At 43.3% G+C, this 20,323-nt stretch overlaps 1 protein-coding gene across 1 annotated transcript; it reads left to right on the forward strand.

Moving 5' to 3' along the window:
* Positions 1-1,272: 1,272 nt before the first annotated feature.
* On the forward strand, positions 1,273-18,504 carry LOC106908609 (uncharacterized). The gene is made up of 7 exons (XM_088008436.1): positions 1,273-1,351; positions 1,507-1,615; positions 5,150-5,305; positions 9,642-11,718; positions 13,348-14,832; positions 14,971-17,953; positions 18,074-18,504. The coding sequence occupies exons 1-7, from the start codon at positions 1,273-1,275 to the stop codon at positions 18,502-18,504; spliced, it is 7,320 nt and encodes a 2,439-aa protein (XP_087864562.1).
* The last annotated feature ends 1,819 nt before the right edge of the window (positions 18,505-20,323 follow it).

Consider the following 20,323-nt stretch of genomic DNA (forward strand, 5'->3'; position numbering starts at 1 on the left):
AGTTCTGGAGGAGGAAACCCAGTCAGAAATATTATGGGATGGTTTAAATCAGAGCTAACCTCTGGGTTAGAACGGCCTAGTCAAAGCTCTTCAGACCTGCAGTCTGAATACAAACCAGTAAATCAGTAAACTGAGAGTTAATGTTTAAATCTGGATTAATTATGAGAGTTTAATAATTATTATTATAACCTGAAGACAGACGAGCAAAAAGCTTCGTGATGAACTTCAAACTTCCAAACTTCGATTTGACTCAACATGTTAAACATCAACACACCATCAGGTCAGGCTGCCAATATTTCCAATATCTGTAATCAATGTCTGATCATTTCTGTGTAAAAACCTCAGCGGCTGATAGTTTTATTTCTTTCCGTCTTGTCCAGTAAGTTATGATAATGATGAATACTTTTATCATTAGGAACTTTTTTGTGTGAACTTTACAGGCGGCCTGAGGCGCAGGTTCACTGACAGACACTAGGTGGCGCTCGAGCTCCCGCCATTTTAACTTTTTAGGTAAAAAATGCCCATTTGAAATTATCATTATTGTTTTACAGTGTACAGCGTGAGCCCCATTTATGGATTTATAAGTCTGTATCATCAGTGTCTCATATTTTTGTAATTTTTGAGACTTTCCCGCCTCACCCAAACTCACGTGACGTGTCCCGCCAGGTGCGCGCGCCTCTCCCGCCCTCCACCTGGCCAGGTGTCCGCTGCTGACCGTCCAGGTAACAAAACATTTTCCTCCTGAACTTCAGATGCAGAAGTTGAAAGTTTATTTTTCCCAAATGAATGTGAACGGCTCAGCCAATCAGCGGCCTTCAATGGCGGCCGCCAGGGGAAACTTTGAGGCAAAACTAGAAAATATTTTTATTTTAAAACATAACTTAATTGCTAACAGCTAAATTTGCTCTGGCTTCTTTTTGACTCGTTTTTACTGCAGACGCAGTAAGCTGCTTCTGTCTGTTAAGCATTTAAAAACATAAATTAGGCCAATTCTTAGAAACTAAAATGAGCTTCTGTTCGGTTAAAATGGGGCACATACATTAAGATGTTTTTTATTTCCGTGTGTAAAAACTATGATGAAGTATTTGAAAAATCAGATGCTGAAGTTTAGATCATTTTTCATGTTTTTGAAGCTAAACGGAGGTTTAAACTCTGTAGGATAAAAATGACTGATTAGAAAGTAGTTGTCATGTTGGGTTTTAATCGTCTGACCCACATGCAAGAACACCCACAGTACAAGGGAAATCAGTAAAATTATATTTATTGTAGAGAATGACAGTCAGAGAAAGGGGAAAAACTGGTCCGGAGAGGATTCGATGCTTCTGGTTGGAGCTAAGGGTGAGAGAGTATGGTGAGTTCGATGACTGGAGGAAATGGTAAACTGCTGGAAAAAACTTAACGTTCTTACTTTAGCTGAGATGATACGGACCGGGGGGGACGTCTGAAGGATCCTGGGTGGATTACTTGAGGTCGAGTGTAGCTGCTTCGCTTATGGTGGTGGGGCAGCTCTGGAGGGCGGACGAGATCTGGGCGGGTTTCGTTATGGCCGGAGAGAGGAGGGCAGCGAGCGTGGAGATCTGATCACCAAGGGGGGATTCAGGGACTTGGGCAACCGGTGGGTAATAATCCACCGGCGTCACAAGGAGAGGTTCAGCGCTGAATTTCCACTAGGGGGTTCACAGCTTCTGTAGTGAGAGTTCCTATGGAGGCACAAAAAACAAAGAATCACTAGAAATTCACAAAGTGCGATCACTGGAGAAATTCAGGTGGCCTGTAATACCAAAACTGGCAAAACACTGGCACTGGTGTGTAGGCTGCCTCCTCCTCTTATGCTCCTCCAAATGAGATCATGCAGTGCAGGTGATGAATATCAGCTGGTCCACGCCCTCCAGGAATGACTGCCAGGCGCCCCCTGAAGGATGGACAGGGAAACAGCAACCCCAACTACAGACAGGAAACACCCAGGAACCCAACAGTAGTTTTAATTTATTACTGAAAGCTTCTGTTCATTTTGGATATTATTCACCAAACATTGTACCATGAAGATGGTTTTTCTGGGTGAAGTTTATTTAAGCTGCTCTCTGGTTTATGAAGATCGTTTGTTTATTCATTTATCATCTTTGCAGAATCTTCTCAGTCTGTAAAGAGACAAATAAAGTTAATGTAAGTCTCACATTTTACTCAGAAAGTTAAAGTCTGGTTGTTTTCTACGTTTTTCATTTTATTAATCCTAAAAACTCGATCAAATGAACTAAAGTTCATATTTATTGAGAGACAGCAGGCGCAAATCGTGACACCGCACCCACTAATGGCACTTCCGGTGGCAGGTGTCATTAGGCGCCACAAGGGCCACTGTTTTCGGGGCTAGCGGTCAGTGTTGTCACTGACTTCGGCACCTTCCAGAGTTGCCGCGACCTCATACTGGCACCTCCCACGCCTCACGGACCGCTCTCGCCTATTTTCGCTGACGAGATTTAGGGCGGCCATCTTAGAGCGGTCGACCGCTCCACTCAGGCACAATGACGTATTTGCGCAGTTAATCTTTCATAACATGCTGTTTCGTTACTGGAAACCTTATACAAACAGCTGCATTTATAAACAATTGTATTTTTTAAAGTATTATAAATTGTATTATACATAGGTCAGCATATTTAAATATGCTTTGTGGGGAAAACAATAGAATAGGAATAGAATATTCTTTGGTGACAGCTTCTGTGTCAGATTTAATATGAATGAATTTATAATTAATGAAAACACTGGTGGATCTGGCACAATGTATTGCATTTCCTCTTAAGTGTTGTGTTCCCTCAGAAAAGCAAATACGCCCTGGTCTATTTTGGATACAGTCTCAAATTTCAGTTTCGAATAAAGAGCCTCAGTGAAAACATGTTGACAGCTGCTGTAAGATGCCACTTGTGCCACGGGCTTCCGGGGAAGGAGGCACAAGTGGCACAAGTAAGGTGGCACAAGTGGCCACTTTACTACCGGGTAAGGTGGCCATGGGTGCCACGGGCTGCTAACCTCATTCTATCTGTTTCAGACAGAATGTAGCATATGAATAACTTTAGTTCAAACAAATAGAAATAAAATATATCTTAATTAAAACATAATTCTCATACATGTTTAAATATACAGCCGGTGTTCCGACTTAACAGAGAAAGACAACTCCTGCACTGAATGCATGTCAGATGGGACCTCTTCTTATAGCTGCCACTAGGTGTCACTACAACTGACACTCGGTCGCCATGGTATGTCAGTGCTGACAAGCTCCTGTCAGTTCCGGATTATAATTATTTTCATACAATGACCTTAATATAATGCTATTGATTATTAAACCGGGTAAGTTCACTAATATTGACTTATTAGTTAATATTGGTGACAGTGGCAACATGAGATATTGACAATTCCAGAGTGACATTATGTTCAGCATGGTTCCATGACAGTTCACAGGATGTCATAAGTTATAGTGGGTGCCTGGTCTATTACCTAATAGACCAGGCAGCCACTATAACTTTCAGTGTTTTATTTAAGATAATGCAATTTAAAAAAAAAACATGTTATCATAATTTTCCAAAAATGCCTGTTAACCAGTTTTAAAGAGTTATTACTTATTATTTAATAAATTTAATCTCTGCTATTTTTCATTAATTGTGAAGTTCATTCCAGATTTGTGTGGCATACATGAAGGTTGCTTCTCTGTGTTTGTTTCTGGTTCTGTTCATTGTCTTCAAAGTTTCTTATTCAAAGATGAGAGAATGACTAAAATCTGAGCTACAAAATGCATTTCAACAGCATTTTCTAGGCAGCAGGAGGACTTTCACTTTCAAGTTAAACCACCTTCAAGTTTTTACACTAATATTGAATATTGATAAGTCAAAACACAAAGTATGTATACCTCAAAAACTTTGACAATGTGTGAATCCTAAGCAGCATTAAGAACAAGATTGTTACATATTTTTGAAAATAAAAATTACTTTGGGTTATAAACTTAAGATGAAAATGATTTTTCAAAGAAAATTGTGCTGTTTACATATTATTTTATTTGGCAGATATGTTTCAACATGTTTTAAAGTTTATGTCAAAGTATATGCATAGTAATTGATTTGTCAATATTTATTAGCCATTGCATGTAAATACTTTAAACAGCAATAACATATAATTAAGTTTTCAGTAGCCAAGAACTAAAATATTTGTGTATTATAAAATCCCTCTGAAATCATTTGAAGTCTTCTGTAAAATTCATGTTTAGTCAACGTGTGAATTTACTACATCAGGATCAAATAACTTATTATTCCTCCATGAGAAATTATAATTCATTAAACTTTATTAATTTCTACAATATACGTTTTACACAACTACTACGTATTTCCATCTTGGCCAAAGCCCAATCTGGCAACCCAACGGGGTTCAACAGGTTCCACTGTAATAGTGACACTTAGTGGTAGATTCAGTTACTTTGGCCATCTTCCTTCAATCAAGTCAAAAATATTCAAGGTGTGAAACGGATAATTAACCAATACAATTACCAGTGAATTAAAAATGTATAAACAGACAATATAAGTAACACGTTTTCCAAAAACTGTCATTGCCATCCCCCAGAACATCGGCACCAGTTGTGACAGCTCTGAAACATCCTGGACACCAACAGCAGCTCTAGTGGAAGCCAGACTCAGCTGTTACTAAGGTGCTGAAACCAATGGCATCCCTGATACCTGCTGTGTATTCGACTAATTCAAAGACGGAAGGAGTCGGCTGGATTATTCAGATGAACTTTAGTGAATAAATAGGATGAACGGATCATACATGATATACGAAAAGTGTAGGAATTCAGCTAACGTAGGTCTTTCTGCGAAAAAAACCCTGAAAAATTCTTTCTTCTTCGTCTGTCTTCAAGTTCTTCTTCTACTAGTAATAAAGCATCATGGGATATGTAGTCCGTTTGCCGAAGTCAGTGGCAACCATGGTGGCAACACTGGCAGCTAGCCCCGAAAACAGTGGCACTTGTGGCGCATAATGACACCTGCCACCGGAAGTGCCATTAGTAGGTGCGGTGTCACGATTTGCGCTCAGCCCTGCTGATAATTAAATTTATTCTGAATGTTTGATGTTTTCTGCTTCAGATTGATCAGATTTTTCTGGTCACATTCAGGAGAGTTTATGAAAAACCAGACCAGGTTTTCAGGGACTTTCCAGGCGGAAACCCCGAACAGGCGGATGATTTAACTAGGACACGCGGAGGCTGCAGGTGCTTCAAGGAGCAGCAGATGGAGGAGCAGCAGATGGAGGAGTTTTCCCTCAGGCTGAGGTCAGAAAACAGCTTTATTATCATCAGTCAGCTAATCCAGGAAGCATTATTATTTATTTATTTATTTATTTATTTATTTATTTATTATAATTTCTCAGATATTTAGTTCAGGTTTAGAGTTTTGTTATTATAGAATAACTATAAACAAGAAATAAAGAAAACTAGAAACACTAAGAACTGAACTAAAGTAAAACAGAAACCAGACGATCAAGTTTTCATCAGTTTCACTTAGTTTTAATTAGTGTTTTATCCCTCTATGGCATGGCGTTGCCCTCAGGCAACAAACCACATATATGTACCTCATGTTGCTCCTTTATTTTATTTTTGGGGGAATGATTTAAAATACCTCCAGACATATTTTTGTCCAAATAAAAGAGGTATTGAGGTTCATGTGACCTTTTACTTAGAAGAGCAGCAGTCGTTTTCATGAAGAGGAGGTGCATGCTACACCTTGCCTCCTACTTGTAAGTTATACATCACTTTTCTTCATGTTTAAATTTGGGTCACTCTAACTAAAAATATTTTCATATCTGTAAGTATGTAAAGAAGCATTATATAAATCATTTCAAGACAATTTTTTAAATTATTTATATGCTAAAACTGTGTTTGTTTTTTGTTGCCTCAGGGCAACATTGCGCATTTAGGGCCCTTTTGCTCAGACATTATTATTCTAGTGCGTTGAAATGCAGTTTATTACAAAATAATTATCACAGCCTATTTTTTTTTTACTTTATTATTGACTAACAGCAATAGGAGATGGATGCAAGATCATTTCATGGACAAAATGTGCTTGGTTCATAAGCTGGGGTCATTCCCAATGAAAACATGAGGATCCACTGTACAACCATTATTTCATTGTTTGTTTATCCTCAAAACTAACTTCAGTCCCAAAGGGTGAAGAGCTGGTCATCAATGAACAAATGGCCCCATTCCGAGGCAGGCAAAGACTGAAGCAATACCTGATAAACCCAAATATACGGGTCTGCAGGGTACTTCATATGTGAAGTGAAAATCTATACAGGGTGAGTCATGCAACCACCAGATCTACCAGATATGGGAGCTGATGAAAATATTATCCTGTGCTTGGCTCAAATTCTAACAAAGAATCAAAACTACAAACTCTTAAAAAAAGAACCTGCAGCCCTAACTATAGTGACTGATGTGAATCTGGTCGCTACAACCCATAGATAATCAGATAAACAGATGGTGATTCCCAGGTACGCCAATAATCAAGTGCCAAAAATGTGATATACACTTTTTTTCACATCAGCAAGCAATTCCTTCCTGATGTTTAACATATAATAGGGAAAAAGACTGATTTCAACATCCTTAGTGATTCTAACTCTGCCAACCATACACATGTACAAACACACAAATGCTCGTTTTAGTAATTTGCACAAATGTACCATTCATTAATGAAAGTTAGTCGTTTATTTTATATTTGGTGAGTTGGAACCATGTCTCATTTATTTTTGTCAAAAAAGGTTTTTTATGAATATAGTTTTTGTTTGATTTGTATTTCATTTCTCATAATCACTGTAGAAAACTTGCCGTTTTAGACCCCTTGTAGCGCAATGCTGCCCTGAGGCAACAAACCCAAATCCGGTTCCGGGAGGTTAGGGTCCAATTTTATGATTGATATGTAATTAGGAACCAACAAGCTCCCAAAGAATGCAGGAAAATATTTTTTCCCCAAAAAAACAAAAAGTCATGCCATAGAGGGTTAATTAGATTATTCTTGTCAGATTTTTATTACTTATTAGTTTAACATTGTTTAGTTTTAGTTTTGTTTTAATGAGTTATAGTGGTGGTTTTAGTTTTTTCATACTTTTCTTAATTTTTAGGTACAGAATTCAAAGAGGTCAAAGTGATTATGTTTACATCGATCGGATACATTTTCTAAAATTGTGTTAAATTATTGTTGAACAGCATCAGCAGAACGGAGCGCCGTGGTTTGCTGACGTAAACGTCATTTTGAAAGCTAATAAACACGAAAACAAAGGAAATATTTCTGTGATTTCAGGATGTTTCAGGTTTGTAAATACAGTTCCAGTCAGTTATAGTTTCTCCCCATTAATTTCTGCTTTCATTTATGAAAATGTTTTCTCAGGTTTTGCTCCTTTGTTAGTTTCAGTAACTATAGCAACCCTGGTTCTGATCCAAACCTTCTCTGCAGATCTCTGTCCGTCGATGCCGAACAGAAGATGGAAAAGCACAAAAGGTAATTAATTGTGTTAAATCGGCATCTGAAGGGCTGGAGGACAGAACCAGAACCTGGTGCAGGTTCTGGTTCTGGACTGGTTTTCCTGTAAACATTCTCATCCCACCGTGGAAAAGTCGGGGTTTATCTGAGTGACTCAGGTTTTCCTGAGGCGTTTCGGGGGAAAGGCTCCTGTGGAATAATTAAATCTTTTCCCATTGATGTAATTTAATGTCAGGCAAATGAATTTGCATCACAGCGTTTGATTTGACTGTTGAAATAATATTTAATCTCACAAATAACCAGGTGCTTTCCACAACTAGAGCCAGAAGAGTTTATATCTTCTGTATAGAACATTGTTCTGGTTTATTGTATAATATTCGCTCAACAAAATGAAGAAAAAACTGATCCAAGTGTCACTGATCATCGAGTGATGGATTTTATTAGTTCATCACTCGATAAACTAATAAAATTCTCCACTTTCCTCCATGTAGCTTCAACATTAAACTTCTCCATGTAACGTGTTTTATTCATGACAGAAATTATTCCTAGTTCGTGGGTTTTCTCCGGTTTCCTCCCACAGTCCAAAAACATGTCAGGTTAATTGGCCTCTCAAATTGCCCCTAGGTGTGACTGTGTGTGTGCATAGTTGTGTGTCTCTGTGTTGCCCTGCGACAGACTGGCGACCTGTCCAGGTGACCCCTGCCTCTCACCTGGAGAGGCAGGGGTCACCAAGGCAAGCTGGACCGGGCCGGCCCTGTCGGACCCGTTGGTTCTGTGTTCCTAGTTGTTATGATGATGTTTTTGTGTGTTTTTCTCCTGTAGTCAGGGTCTGTGTTGGCTCCTAGTAGTCTCCTGTTTGCTGTCCAGTTTTCCGTGAATGCTCCCGTTAGCCGCTGATCAGGGAATCACTGATCACCTGTTTGCTCTGTGATGTAAGCTGAGCTCTCCGTGGTCTCAGTCCGGTCTGAGTTCTCGTCTGTGTAAGTCTGGATTCAGCTGTAAGTCTTGCCTGCGAGTTGTGACCTGCTTTAGCTGAAGATTAAACACACGACGCCTCCTGGTTCTTGTCCAAACAAGAGAAAGTCGTTCCTGACACTTTGTGAAGAGTTTGGTCATAAAGAACGAGACTTTTTCTCTGTTTGTCATTTTGACTGAAAGTCCAGCCATAATCTATTTTATCCACCAATTTTAAAGTGATTAAAAGAACTTATTCAGCGACATTTCATCTTCATTTGGCTTAACATGGTTCTGGGAATTCTGGCTCAGTTTTCTTTAATTTTAGTTTTAGAGAAAACTAAAATTCTCTAGTTTTAGAGAATTCCTCTAAAACTAGCCGGTATTCCTGTAACATTCCCAACCTGCTGTGGGAAACCCGGGGATTTCTGCCGATGTTTTCTGGAGGGGAATCCGGCAGGAGCAACGGCTGCGGCGCGGCGCCAAACCGACGACCTCTGGCTCAGATCCATGATGTGTCTGCAGGCGCCGGCCTGTTCAGACCGACTCTGACCCGTTCCAGATTTTATAAGTTTTGTTTGAAATGACATGAAAAACATGCAGAGCTGTAGGAAGTATTGACACCCTGACAGATTTTTGGTTTTGCTTTTTTTTAGTCTTAAAATGTTTCAGATTGAGAAACTAACCAGGTTTACTTTACAGCAGACTTCAGCAACAAGGCAGTTTGAAGAGCTCTGCATGATGAAAACAAAACTGCAAAATGAAGAGCTTCAGTCCAGACCAGAATGAATCAACAGTAACTAACCAGTCACACCTTTACTGGGTGAAAAAGCCAGTTTCTGTGTCTCCCTGTGAAAACGATGGTTCTGAATAAATCCACCTAAACTGTGTTTTGTTACCGAGCCTCTGCTGGCTCACAGTGACTCTGCCACAATAATTAACTGTCATATCAATGCATATAACAGATAAAAGGTCACAAAAATCATTGAAAATGATGTCAGGTTAGAGTCAGTGTTAGTTCATTACAATTGTTTCTAAAGAACTACTAGAGGTTTGTTACATCATCTGAAACTTAACATACAGTTAACTTGTTAGAAACACAGTGACGTATTAGTTTGCAGAATCCATCCAATTTATGTGACTAAAATAAAATTAACCACTTTAACCTTTTTCTTTCAGGTTGATTTCAGAGGGTGAAGCTTTTGAAAAACAAGAAGAAAACCAGAGGGGTCTTGATTTGTTCAAAGAGACGTTCAGCATTCACCAAACTCCCAAACTGGAGAGCCGGATAAAGAAGATCGAAGAACTCCTGGCCGAGAATGACTTGGAGGATGAAGACGACGAGTTTGTCAATGTGAACAACAGCGGCTTAATGCTGTTTAAAGAGCTGCATGACAGGCTGTACGACTATCAGAGAGTCGGAGTTTCCTTCCTGTACGGCCTCTACAGGGACGGCCGAAGAGGAGGAGTTCTGGCGGACGACATGGGACTCGGGAAGACCATCCAGATCATCTCCTTCCTCTCTGGCATGTACGACAACGACCTGATAAAGCACACTCTGCTGGTCATGCCAACCTCTCTCATCACAAACTGGGTCAAGGAGTTCAGCAAATGGACTCCAGGAATGAGGGTGAAGGATTTCCACGGTGCCAGTAAAGCAGAGAGGACCAGGAGTTTGGAGAAAGTTCAGAGGCGAGGAGGAGTGATCATCACCACCTACACCATGCTGATGAACAACTGGCAGCAGCTGGCCTCATTTCAGGGAAAGGAGTTCTGCTGGGACTACATGATCCTGGATGAAGCACACAAGATTAAAAACTCTTCCACCAAAACAGCCAAAAGTGCCTACGCCATTCCCTCCAAGAACAGGATTCTCCTGACGGGAACGCCGGTCCAGAACAACCTCAGGGAAATGTGGACCCTCTTTAACTTTGCCTGTCAGGGAACTCTCCTGGGAACAGCCAAGACTTTCAAAACAGAGTATGAGAACCCCATCACCCGCGCCAGGGAGAAGGATGCTACTCCTGGGGAAAAAGCTCTTGGCTCCAGGATGTCCGAGAACCTCATGACTCTGATCAAGCCCTACTTCCTTCGTAGAACAAAATCAGAAGTGCAGAAGAAGAAGACTGGTGGAAAAGAGGCAAACTCAGAACCTGATAACCACCAAAACCCTCAGCCAACCTCTGGGGCAGTCATGCCCAAGCTCACCCGAAAGAATGACCTGATCGTCTGGACTTACCTGAGTGCCGTTCAGGAGGACATTTACAGACAGTTCATCAGTTTGGACCACATCAAGGAGCTGCTGATGACCACCAAATCACCTCTGGCTGAATTAAACATCCTGAAGAAGTTGTGTGACCATCCCAGACTGTTGTCTGCCAATGCTATTGCACAGTTTGGCCTTGATCAAAATCCTGAGGGGGAAAATGATGAGACTGATGTTAAGAGTATCGCAAACGTTTCAGATGAAACTTTGATATCAGAATCTGGAAAGCTTGTCTTTCTGTTGGCTCTTCTGGAGCGTCTGAGAGAGGAAGGCCACCGAACGCTGGTCTTTGCTCACTACAGGACAGTTCTCGACATCCTCCAACGGATCCTTGGCAACAGAGGGTTCAAACTGCTGAGACTGGATGGAACCATCACGCAGATCACAGAACGAGAAAAACTGATCTCTCGGTTTCAAACAGACAAACGTTACTCCGTGTTTCTCCTCACCACTCAGGTTGGAGGAGTGGGCATCACCCTGACAGCAGCAAACAGAGTAGTCATCTACGATCCGAGCTGGAACCCTGCTACAGACGCTCAGGCTGTCGACAGAGCGTACCGCATTGGCCAGACAGAAAACGTAGTGATCTACAGACTGATAACCTGTGGAACGGTGGAGGAGAAGATCTACAGGCGGCAGGTTTTCAAAGACTCCCTGATCCGGCAGAACACCGGAGACACAAAGAACCCGTTCAGGTACTTCAGCAGACAAGAACTGAAGGAGCTCTTCACCCTGGAGGACCCAAGGTCTTCCAGCACCCAACTTCAGCTGCAGGGTCTGCACTCCAGACAACGACGGACTGACCCAGCTCTAGACGAGCACATCGCTCAACTGCATGCTATGCACATGTTTGGGATTTCAGACCACGACCTCATGTTTTCTCTTGATGTGAACCATGATGAGGACCCTGAAGACCAGGAGGCATGCCACTACATCGAAGGGCGGGTCCAGAAGGCTCAGGAGCTGATGAAGGCAGAGTCTGGGCTGCAGGTGGGTCAAAGATTAAAGATCAAATTATATTTGTGCAAACTAATTTGTGTACATTATGTGACACAAGTTAGTTTTGTATACTAAGTGCTGTATCCAATGGAGTCACAGTGCAGAAGCAGGACTTTTGCAAGTTATCACTAACCTTTTGCGGTCCCAAAAGTTTCCCAAACGCAGCATTCCTGAACAGTACTGATATGCTGATAATGTTTAGATACATCTACCCCTAAAACCAACAATTATACTCAGATCTTAATCAGTGGTTTCCTGGACGACCACAAAATATCCACCAACCAACATTGTTTTGGTTGGTTGCTGCTCTACTGATTGCCTCCCTGCCTCTCTAGGCTCTCTTTTCTCCACTCATCTATAAAAAAAATCTTGGTGTAAAATTTCAGTGTTTTTAGTTTGGGACAGGTGACATTATTGGACGGAGAAAGGAGTACTTTAAAGATCTCCTAAAGCCTACTATCATGTGTTGCCTGGTGGAAGTAGGGAATGGGGACTCGGAGTTGGGCTTGGGATCACTCTCTTCAGCCTTCCTGGTAAGGCCTGTATCAGGGTGATGGAGAGGAGAGAACAGCTGACAGTTGAACTTTGGGTTCAAGAGGACCAGTGTGTCCTGGTCAAGAAACAGCGGATCAGCTCTACGCTCTTCACAGGGTTCTTAAGACTTTGTGGGAGTTTGCCCAACCAGTCCATGTGTGTTTTTTAGACCTAGGGAAAACTTTTGACCATGTCACTCATGGGCCCCTGAGGGGGTGCTCCAGAAATATGGAGTGTGGGGAACGTTATTAGGGGCTATCTGTTTTCTATGCAAGCAGTGGAGGAGTTTGGTTACCATTGCCAGCACTAAGTCAGACCTGTTGCTGGGTTTTTGTCTTTGGTTTGTGTGGATAGTGAGGTTCTACTGGCTCCCTCTGGTCAGGACCTACAGGATGCATGGGAGGGGTACACAGTCACTTGGGAGATCAGCTCCTCCAAGTCTGGAACCATGGTTTTAGACCAGAAAATTCTCTCCAAGTAGAAGAGAAGGTCCTCCCTCAAGAGGAGGAGTTCAAATATCTTGGGGTCTTGTTCAAGTGAGGAAAGGATTGGGCAGGAGACCAACAGATGGATCACTGCTGCTCCTGCGGTAATACGGCCACTGCCTAGTCCGTTGTGGAGAGTTGAGGCTAAATGTGATGCTCTTGATTTACCATAAGTATGGTCAGGAAATTTGGGCCTTGGCCAAAAGAATGATATTGTGAATATAAGGAGCTTAAATGAGTTTCCTCCACACAGTGGCTTGGCTCTCCTTACAGATAGGTTGAGGAGACCAGCCATCCAGGAGGGGCTCAGAGTAGAGTCACTGTTTCTCCACATCAAGAGGAGCCAGTTGAAGGGGCTCTAGCATCTTTTCTGGAGACTTGTCATGTCTCTCAGCTGACCTGGGAATGCCTCAGGCTTCTGCCTGAAGAGCTGGAGGAGGGAAGTGTTGGTCTGTCTGGTGAGACTACAGATCCTGTGACCCAGTTCTGGGATGAGTACAAGCAGTTTTAACCAGAACGTCCTAAATGTCGCTTCTTTACCTTTGAAGGTCTTGAATCCAGTCTATAACTGTTAATATATGGTTTTGGGTTTTTTGTGCAGATGCAGTTGGATGTGGGAACAGAACCAACCTGGCAGAGAAAACCACTGGAGAGTAGAGAAGATCCAAATGAGAAGAACTCAAAACATCTAAAACCTTCCAACCCACAGCCTGTTAACAACAACTTCTCCATCTTAATAGGGCCAGCTGCAGTTGAGATTGATTTGTCTGGTCTAGGCAGAAATGAGCCACCACATCATAAGGCAGATGAACCTCCTGAGCTGTCTTTAAACACCTTGTCTCAGAAAACCTCTGGTGATGTTGGAGAACCAATGGAGAAATCTTCAGGAAGTGATGCCAACCTCCAGACTACAGCAAATAATGACAACGACAAACTGAACAGAACCTCCCACTGTGAGATGGACCTAAACTCCAGCGTTGAAGCAGACACCTTCAGGGTGATCTCTGCGCCCAAAGCCTCTAAAGAAAACCTGGAGTTTTCTGCCTTTGTTGCAGAGAACGCTCAAACTGAGGAGGAGCAGAAACTCCTGTCTCCTCCTCAGTTCAATGGAAGGTCTCTGTCAGAGAGTCTACACAACAAAACTGACCACAGCAGAGACAAGTCCACCAATGACTTGAACTGGACAACCAAGAAGCAAACAGCCAAAGATAATTATGACAGTGGTAGGGATGACTATGAAGAGCAGCAGATAATCACTCTCCAGGTCAGCCCCTTTCAGCTGCCCAGAGCCTCCAGAAGGACGGCTAGACAAAACACACCAGATGACTTCTGTCATTCCCTGCTCCAGTCCACCACAGAGAATATCAATGATCAGGAAATAGAGGAGGAGAGCAACAAACATGACAAAGGCATTGATGTTTCAAGAAAAAATGTCCTGTTGACTCCTGAGGAACCTCAGCCAGAGACGTTTGTAGAGACATCTCTGCATTCCTCTTGTGAATACCCACAAGAGGAGGAATATCCTGTTGTAAGCAAGTTTTCCCTGGACAAGACATTCACCCTGAAAGAAGAAGAAGAGAACAGTGATAATGACAATGAGACGGAGACATCAGAGTCAAACTCTGAGGGAAAACAGGAGGGTGGGACTGGATCAACTCAGCTTCGGCTGGACGGATCCAGCAGTGAGGAAGAGGAGGAGTTAGAGCAAGATGATGCAGAGGAGATGAAAGTGGACAAGACTGAGGATGAGGAGTCTGAGGAAGAGATGCAAGAACATGAGCCTGTGGAAAACCAGGAGGAGCTTAAGAAGGAGGAGAGGGAAGGGGAGTTACAGGACATTCAAAATGAGGAGGTGCAAGATAATGACCCTCAAGAGGAGAAGTGTCAAGAGGAGCCTGTGGGGAGGGTGATGGAGGAGGCTGAAAAGGAGAAGCAAGGGGGGGCGCTAGAGGAGGAGATCCAAGAGAACAACTCAGGAGAGGATGACCCTCAAGACGAGAAGAATCAGGAGGAAGATTCTGAATTGGAGGAGGTGACTGGGGATTTCTTGAAGTTGACCTTCATCGTCGACTCTCCAAACTTCCAGGTCAGTTAGAACTTTTCTTGGTTCTTCACTCAGTTCCAGTTCTCATTGTTCCCAATGATAATGCTAAATGTTGAGCTCAAGCAGCAGACCAGGAACCAGGCCTGTCTGGGTGACTAGTTGATGTGTGTTCTCCTGCAGATGAAACCAGCTGACAGCACGGCCCAGAGGACAGAACCAACCGGGACAAGCGAGCCGCTGGAGACCCATAGCAGACAGAGGGAACCAAGGCAGAACAACAACCTCAGCACTGCAGAGATGGACCGGCCTGGTTCTGGAGCAGAGGAACTCTGGCTGAATCTGACTCTAAACACTTCACCTCAACACCCTGCTGCTGTTGGAGATCTGATGGACCAAACAGAGTGTGGTGCTGGTCACCTGCCCATCATGGCAGATAACAAGAACAGAACTTCTCACTTTGAAATGGGCTGTGACCCTGACTTTAGCTTTGAAGACAAACCCAACAGAAAAAGTGCTAAGTTTGAAATATTTCATAGAAACTTTGTCCTGCAGTTGGAGGACAGTGACAATGTTCAGAAAGATGAGGAGTCTGAAGAAGACCCTCTGACTCAGGGTCTGGACAAACTGACCATCAGCAGCAGCAACGCCTCCATCGATGGACATCAAGAGAAGACGCCCCACATAAAGAATCCCACTGCGTCAAACTCCTCTGGATCCTCTTCTCACCATCTGAGGAACAGAGATGGGGGCAGTTTGTCTGAGGGTTCCTATAAATCCATCCTTTGGTCTATCACCAAGAACGACGACGCTCTGGACTTCCATGAAGACAGCGAGGATGTTGATGCTCCAGAGAAAATGATCATCCCTTTGATGTGGAAAGAACCTCAGTCAGAAAAAACTGACAACACAGGAGAAGAGGAAGATGAGGCTGTGAACATGTCTATCCTGAAGGAGGAAGAGGAGGAGGACCATATTGATGCCGATGACGAAATGGAGACAGATGGTGATGAAGATGCTGACATGTCCTCTGATGGAAGCGAGAAAGAAGATGCAACTCATTCAAGTCCCAATGAACTTCAGCTGGATGGAGGAGGAGATTTTCAGGAAGATGCAAAGCAAGAGAAGGATTCTGAAGAAGAGGAGGAGGCAGATAAAGAGGAGATACAAGAGGAGGAACTGGTGCAGGGAGACACCCTTAAAGAGGAAACCAAAGACTTGTTTGAGAATGCACAGATACAAGACAATGAGAGTCAGGAGTGGAGGTCTGAGGATGAATATGGAGAGAAGAGGTGTGACAAGGAGGCCAAAGAAGAGAGGGAATCTGAGGAGATGCAAGAGAAGGAGGACAATTCAGAACACGATGATCCCCAAGAAGAGCCTGATGGAAGGAGAGCACAAGAGGATGAGAAAATTCAGGCAGAGGAGACCAAGGACTGGAAATATAGGGAGGAAGACGAGTCTGAGGAGGAGGAGACTCAGGAGGAGCAGTTTGATGAGGCCAAGAAGATGCAAGAAGAGGAGATGCAAAGGGGGAAGTTTGGGAAGGAGACGCCAGACAAAAAGGCTGAGGAGTGGGAGTTTGAGGAGGAGTCTGAGAAAACGGAGACGGAAGAGGAGAGCCACGATGAGTTAGGAGAGAATAGCTCCAAAGAAGAGGAAAATAAAACTCAGGTTTCTGAGAAAGAGGACACCCGAGAAGTCCAGGGCCAAGGGTGGGAGTCTGGGGAGGACTCTGAAGAAGAGGAGCCTGAGGAGCCAAAAGAGATTCAAGAGGAAAGGAAGGAATTAAAGAAGGATGACGCCAAAGAAGATGAGACTGATGAGGAGATGCCCAAGACGAGGAAATCACAGGAGAGCAAGACTCTGGCCTGGGAGGCTGAGAAAGAGAAACACCAGGAGGAGACGCAGCTGGAGGTTAAGACTCAAGAGGATAAATGTGAGGAGACGGTGGTGCAACGGGAGGAGGCGTCTGAAAAAGAAGAGACACAAGAGCAGGAGTTGCAACCGGAAAAGTCTGAGGAGGTCAAGGAAACACAAAGAGAGGAAACTCAAGAGGAGTCTAGAAAGGAGAAGAGGCAAGAAGATGTAAAGGAGGAGACGCATCAGGAGGAGTCTGAAGAAAAGGAGCCTGAGGAGAAGGAGATTAAAAATGGAGAGACTCAAGGAGAGGAGTCTAAGAAAGAGTTGACACAGGAGGAGCTTCACAAGGAGCTGTCTGATGACAGTAACACCCCTGAGGAGCAACCTGAGGAAGAGGAGGCGTTTGAGAAAGCAGATGTGCAAAAGAAGGAGGTGAACATGGACGAGTCTGAGGAGGCTCAAGAGGATGTGATCAAGGACAATATGGAGGAGGAAGAGACACAAAAAGAAGAGATGCAGGAGGTGGCATCCGAGGAGCAAGAGCCTGAGGAGGGAGAGCAGCAAGAGGAGGAACCTGACCAGGAGAAGATGGAGCATCTAGAGGAGGACATGAACCATCTGCAGAACATCCTCCTTCAGTCTGACTCCAGCTTCCAAGCAGAAACACCCAGGATAAAACCTGAGTTTGACTTGTCCAGCAGAAACTTTGTCCTACGGTTGGAGGACAGCACTGAAGACCTGCAGGACTCAGAAACGGAGGAAGAGGAGCAGACGCTGCTGCATGAGCTCCAGAGGAATGGCAGCTTCAATGTTGAGCAGTCTCTGTCAGAGAGTCTGCACAGACGGACCTTCAGCAGCTGCAGAGTCTCCGATTTAGATGAATCCATCACAACCCCTATGAAGAGGAGAGCTGCTGAAGAGGAAGAGGACGAGGAAGAGCTGTTTCTGCGTCTTTTCAACAAGTCGCTCAGGATTCTCAGAGCTTCCACACCAATATCAGGAGCCTCCGTTTGCTCTCCTCAGATCACAAAGAAGAGGTCCTCCTGTCATCCCCTCCTTCACTCCATCACTGATGATGAGGAGGAAGAGGAAGAAGAAGGAGACGCCGGTTCTGGTGCTGATGGTGGTGGAGACGTTTCAGGACGGAGTTCTGAGGCAAAGGAAGAGCAAAATGCTTTCTTCACCTGTAATGAGTCGGAGCAGGAGCAGAAAACCAGAAGGAGTCTCAAAACAGACGAGGAGGAGGAGGAGGAGGAGGAGGAGGAGGAGGAGGAGGAGGAGGAGGAGGAGGAGGAGGCGGCGAGTAATGCTGTTTATTTGTCTTTAGAAGAGTTGGAATCAGAGGAAGATGATCTGATGTGTTGAACTCGGTGAGGAAACCCAGCGAACAGTCGGCTCATGGACCCTTCTGACCTCTGGACAGCAAACGGATTCAGTCTCAGAGATGTGAGGAAAGGTCTGGGACAGCCGGACCAAGGCCGGTCCAGGACCAGCCGGTCCAGGACCAGCCTGTCCAGGACCAACCTGTCCAGGACCAAGGCCGGTCCAGGACCAGCCTGTCCAGGACCAACCTGTCCAGGACCAGCCGGTCCAGGACCAACCTGTCCAGGACCAAGGCCGGTCCAGGACCAGCCTGTCCAGGACCAACCTGTCCAGGACCAGCCGGTCCAGCAGCTCAGCAGGTCTCCAGGTTTAGCCAAGCAGATTTGGGCCCAAATAAAGGCTCAGGACTTCAGCCTTTATTTCCGTTTGTTCAGCTGGTATCTGAAGGTTTCTGACGCTGACTGGTGGGTTAAACCCACATCATCATCATCATCATCATGTTCCTGCACTCACACCAGTTTTGAAATGTAAACATTGTTTTGACACTAATGATACTGTATTTTTCTGTTTTTAAAAGTAACTTCCAGGTTTCTTATTTCACTTTAAATTTGAACAGAATTATGTTGAAATTAGATGATCTGTGAAAAATGAGACCACGATTCTTGTCCATACACTTTGTTACAACTTTAACCGTTTTATTCAGCAGGACTGAGTAATGATGTCATCGATTATTGGAGCTCAGATTAGTTCTGTGTTCAGTTTAAACTGCAACATTAAAGTTTCCAAGTCTGGAGGTGTGAAAGTGTCCAGAAAGGAAACCAAAGTCTCAGGTTTCCCGACCCTGACCTGTAAATCCAAAATGGCCGCCTCGTTACGTCTGATCACCTGTTTCTGTTTAAGCCACACTATTCTGTAAAAACATCTTAAACACAGTTTGAAAATACAAAAAAGTGTCATGATGTCTGTTTGGTTTAGTTTATCTGTGGGTTTGGGTTCACAGCTGTCCTGGTCTCAGGTTTTGTTTCTTGTTTGCGTTCATCCCTTTAGCTAGCTTAGTTCCTCAGATAGAGATTTTTTCCCTCTTAATTTGGCTCATGTTTTCTCCTGTCCCACTAACTATTTAAGTTCTGGTCTCTGTCTGGAGCGTCTTACGCCTGTAGTTTGGTGGATAAATCTTTGAGTTGAATAAATCTTCAATGCGTCATTGTTTGCATTTTGTCTCTCTCGTCTCCACCTTCACCAATCCTGACAAAAAGACCTTATTAGCTTGCTTTGCTAATAGCATTTAGCTGATTGCACTGAGCTGATCTATACTAGCGCAGAGCTAATATCACTCAGCTAATCTGTATTGAATAATAACACTGAGCCTGATAGTCGTCCGGTTCTCCATGTTGGAACATATTTTCATTTGGATTGATGTGAGTTTGAGGAAAACTTAAACCAGTGGTAAATGGTTCCTGTTCTCAGATCAGTTGCTGTTTTCACTGTGAGCCTAATGAAGGCCAGACTCTCCTGAGCCTCTACAGGCAGCAGAATATCATCAGAACCAGTCTGAGGAGCTGCTGCTGGAAATTAAATCATTTGGAGAAATTTCATTTCTCTATGAACACTGAATTTAAGTTCTCGCTGAATAAACTGCTGAGCTGACTATAAATTCAATCTAAAGTTGAACCTATAAAGTAATTTGTATATTATTTTTTTATTCATAAGATGAATTGAATATATAAGCTTCATAAAGTTTTTTAATTTCATATTTAGAATAATTAAACCACAGAAAAGAGAAATGAATAACTGTCTTCTCACATCTGGATGTCTGGAGAAGATGGTCCATCAGTGACTCAGACTTTATCTACGACCCAGAAAAGACCAAACATGGCGCATGTTTAATCCAGAAAACTGCGCCTTCATGGACGCTTCGGAAAATCTGACAATAAGAGGAACGGGAAGCTAGTCGTTTCCTGAATAAGTAAAATTAAAATCCATGAGGCTTTCTCCGTTCATGTCGCTGCTGTAAACACAGGGCGATGGAAACACTGAGAAACTTTCATTCTATCAAATAAAATCAAGGAAGCAACTCAGTTTATTTACAATTGTCCCAAAACATGATGCGCATGTCCCTGCAGTTCGAGGAATGTCCTCCAGGTGGCGCCAAACGGCCCAATTGGGAATGCAGTGAAAAAGTCCCGGAGTTGTTTGAATCAGTATCAGGTGATTTGGACCGGTACCGGCTGTTAGGCAAACAGAACCAGCAGTTCCTGGTTTTATGATCAGAGTCCTGAATGATTTAAACAGGCGACACTTTAAATGTTTTATTTATTTTAACAGAATATCAATATTGCGGTGAATATTT

The sequence above is a fragment of the Poecilia mexicana genome, unplaced genomic scaffold (assembly GCF_051168715.1).
Source record: "Poecilia mexicana isolate PSO_F unplaced genomic scaffold, ASM5116871v1 scaffold_9, whole genome shotgun sequence".
NCBI lineage: Eukaryota > Metazoa > Chordata > Actinopteri > Cyprinodontiformes > Poeciliidae > Poecilia > Poecilia mexicana.

What these genes read in the sequence shown, in the direction of transcription:
- LOC106908609 (XM_088008436.1), top strand. Translation starts at nt 1,273, where the DNA reads ATGACAGTCAGAGAAAGGGGAAAAACTGGTCCGGAGAGGATTCGATGC. An exon ending in GAGTTTTCCCTCAGGCTGAG is followed by an intron (nt 5,306 to 9,641) that starts GTCAGAAAACAG and finishes TTTTTCTTTCAG; the next exon opens with GTTGATTTCAGAGGGTGAAG. An exon ending in GGAGGAGGAGGAGGCGGCGA is followed by an intron (nt 17,954 to 18,073) that starts GTAATGCTGTTT and finishes ACCTCTGGACAG; the next exon opens with CAAACGGATTCAGTCTCAGA.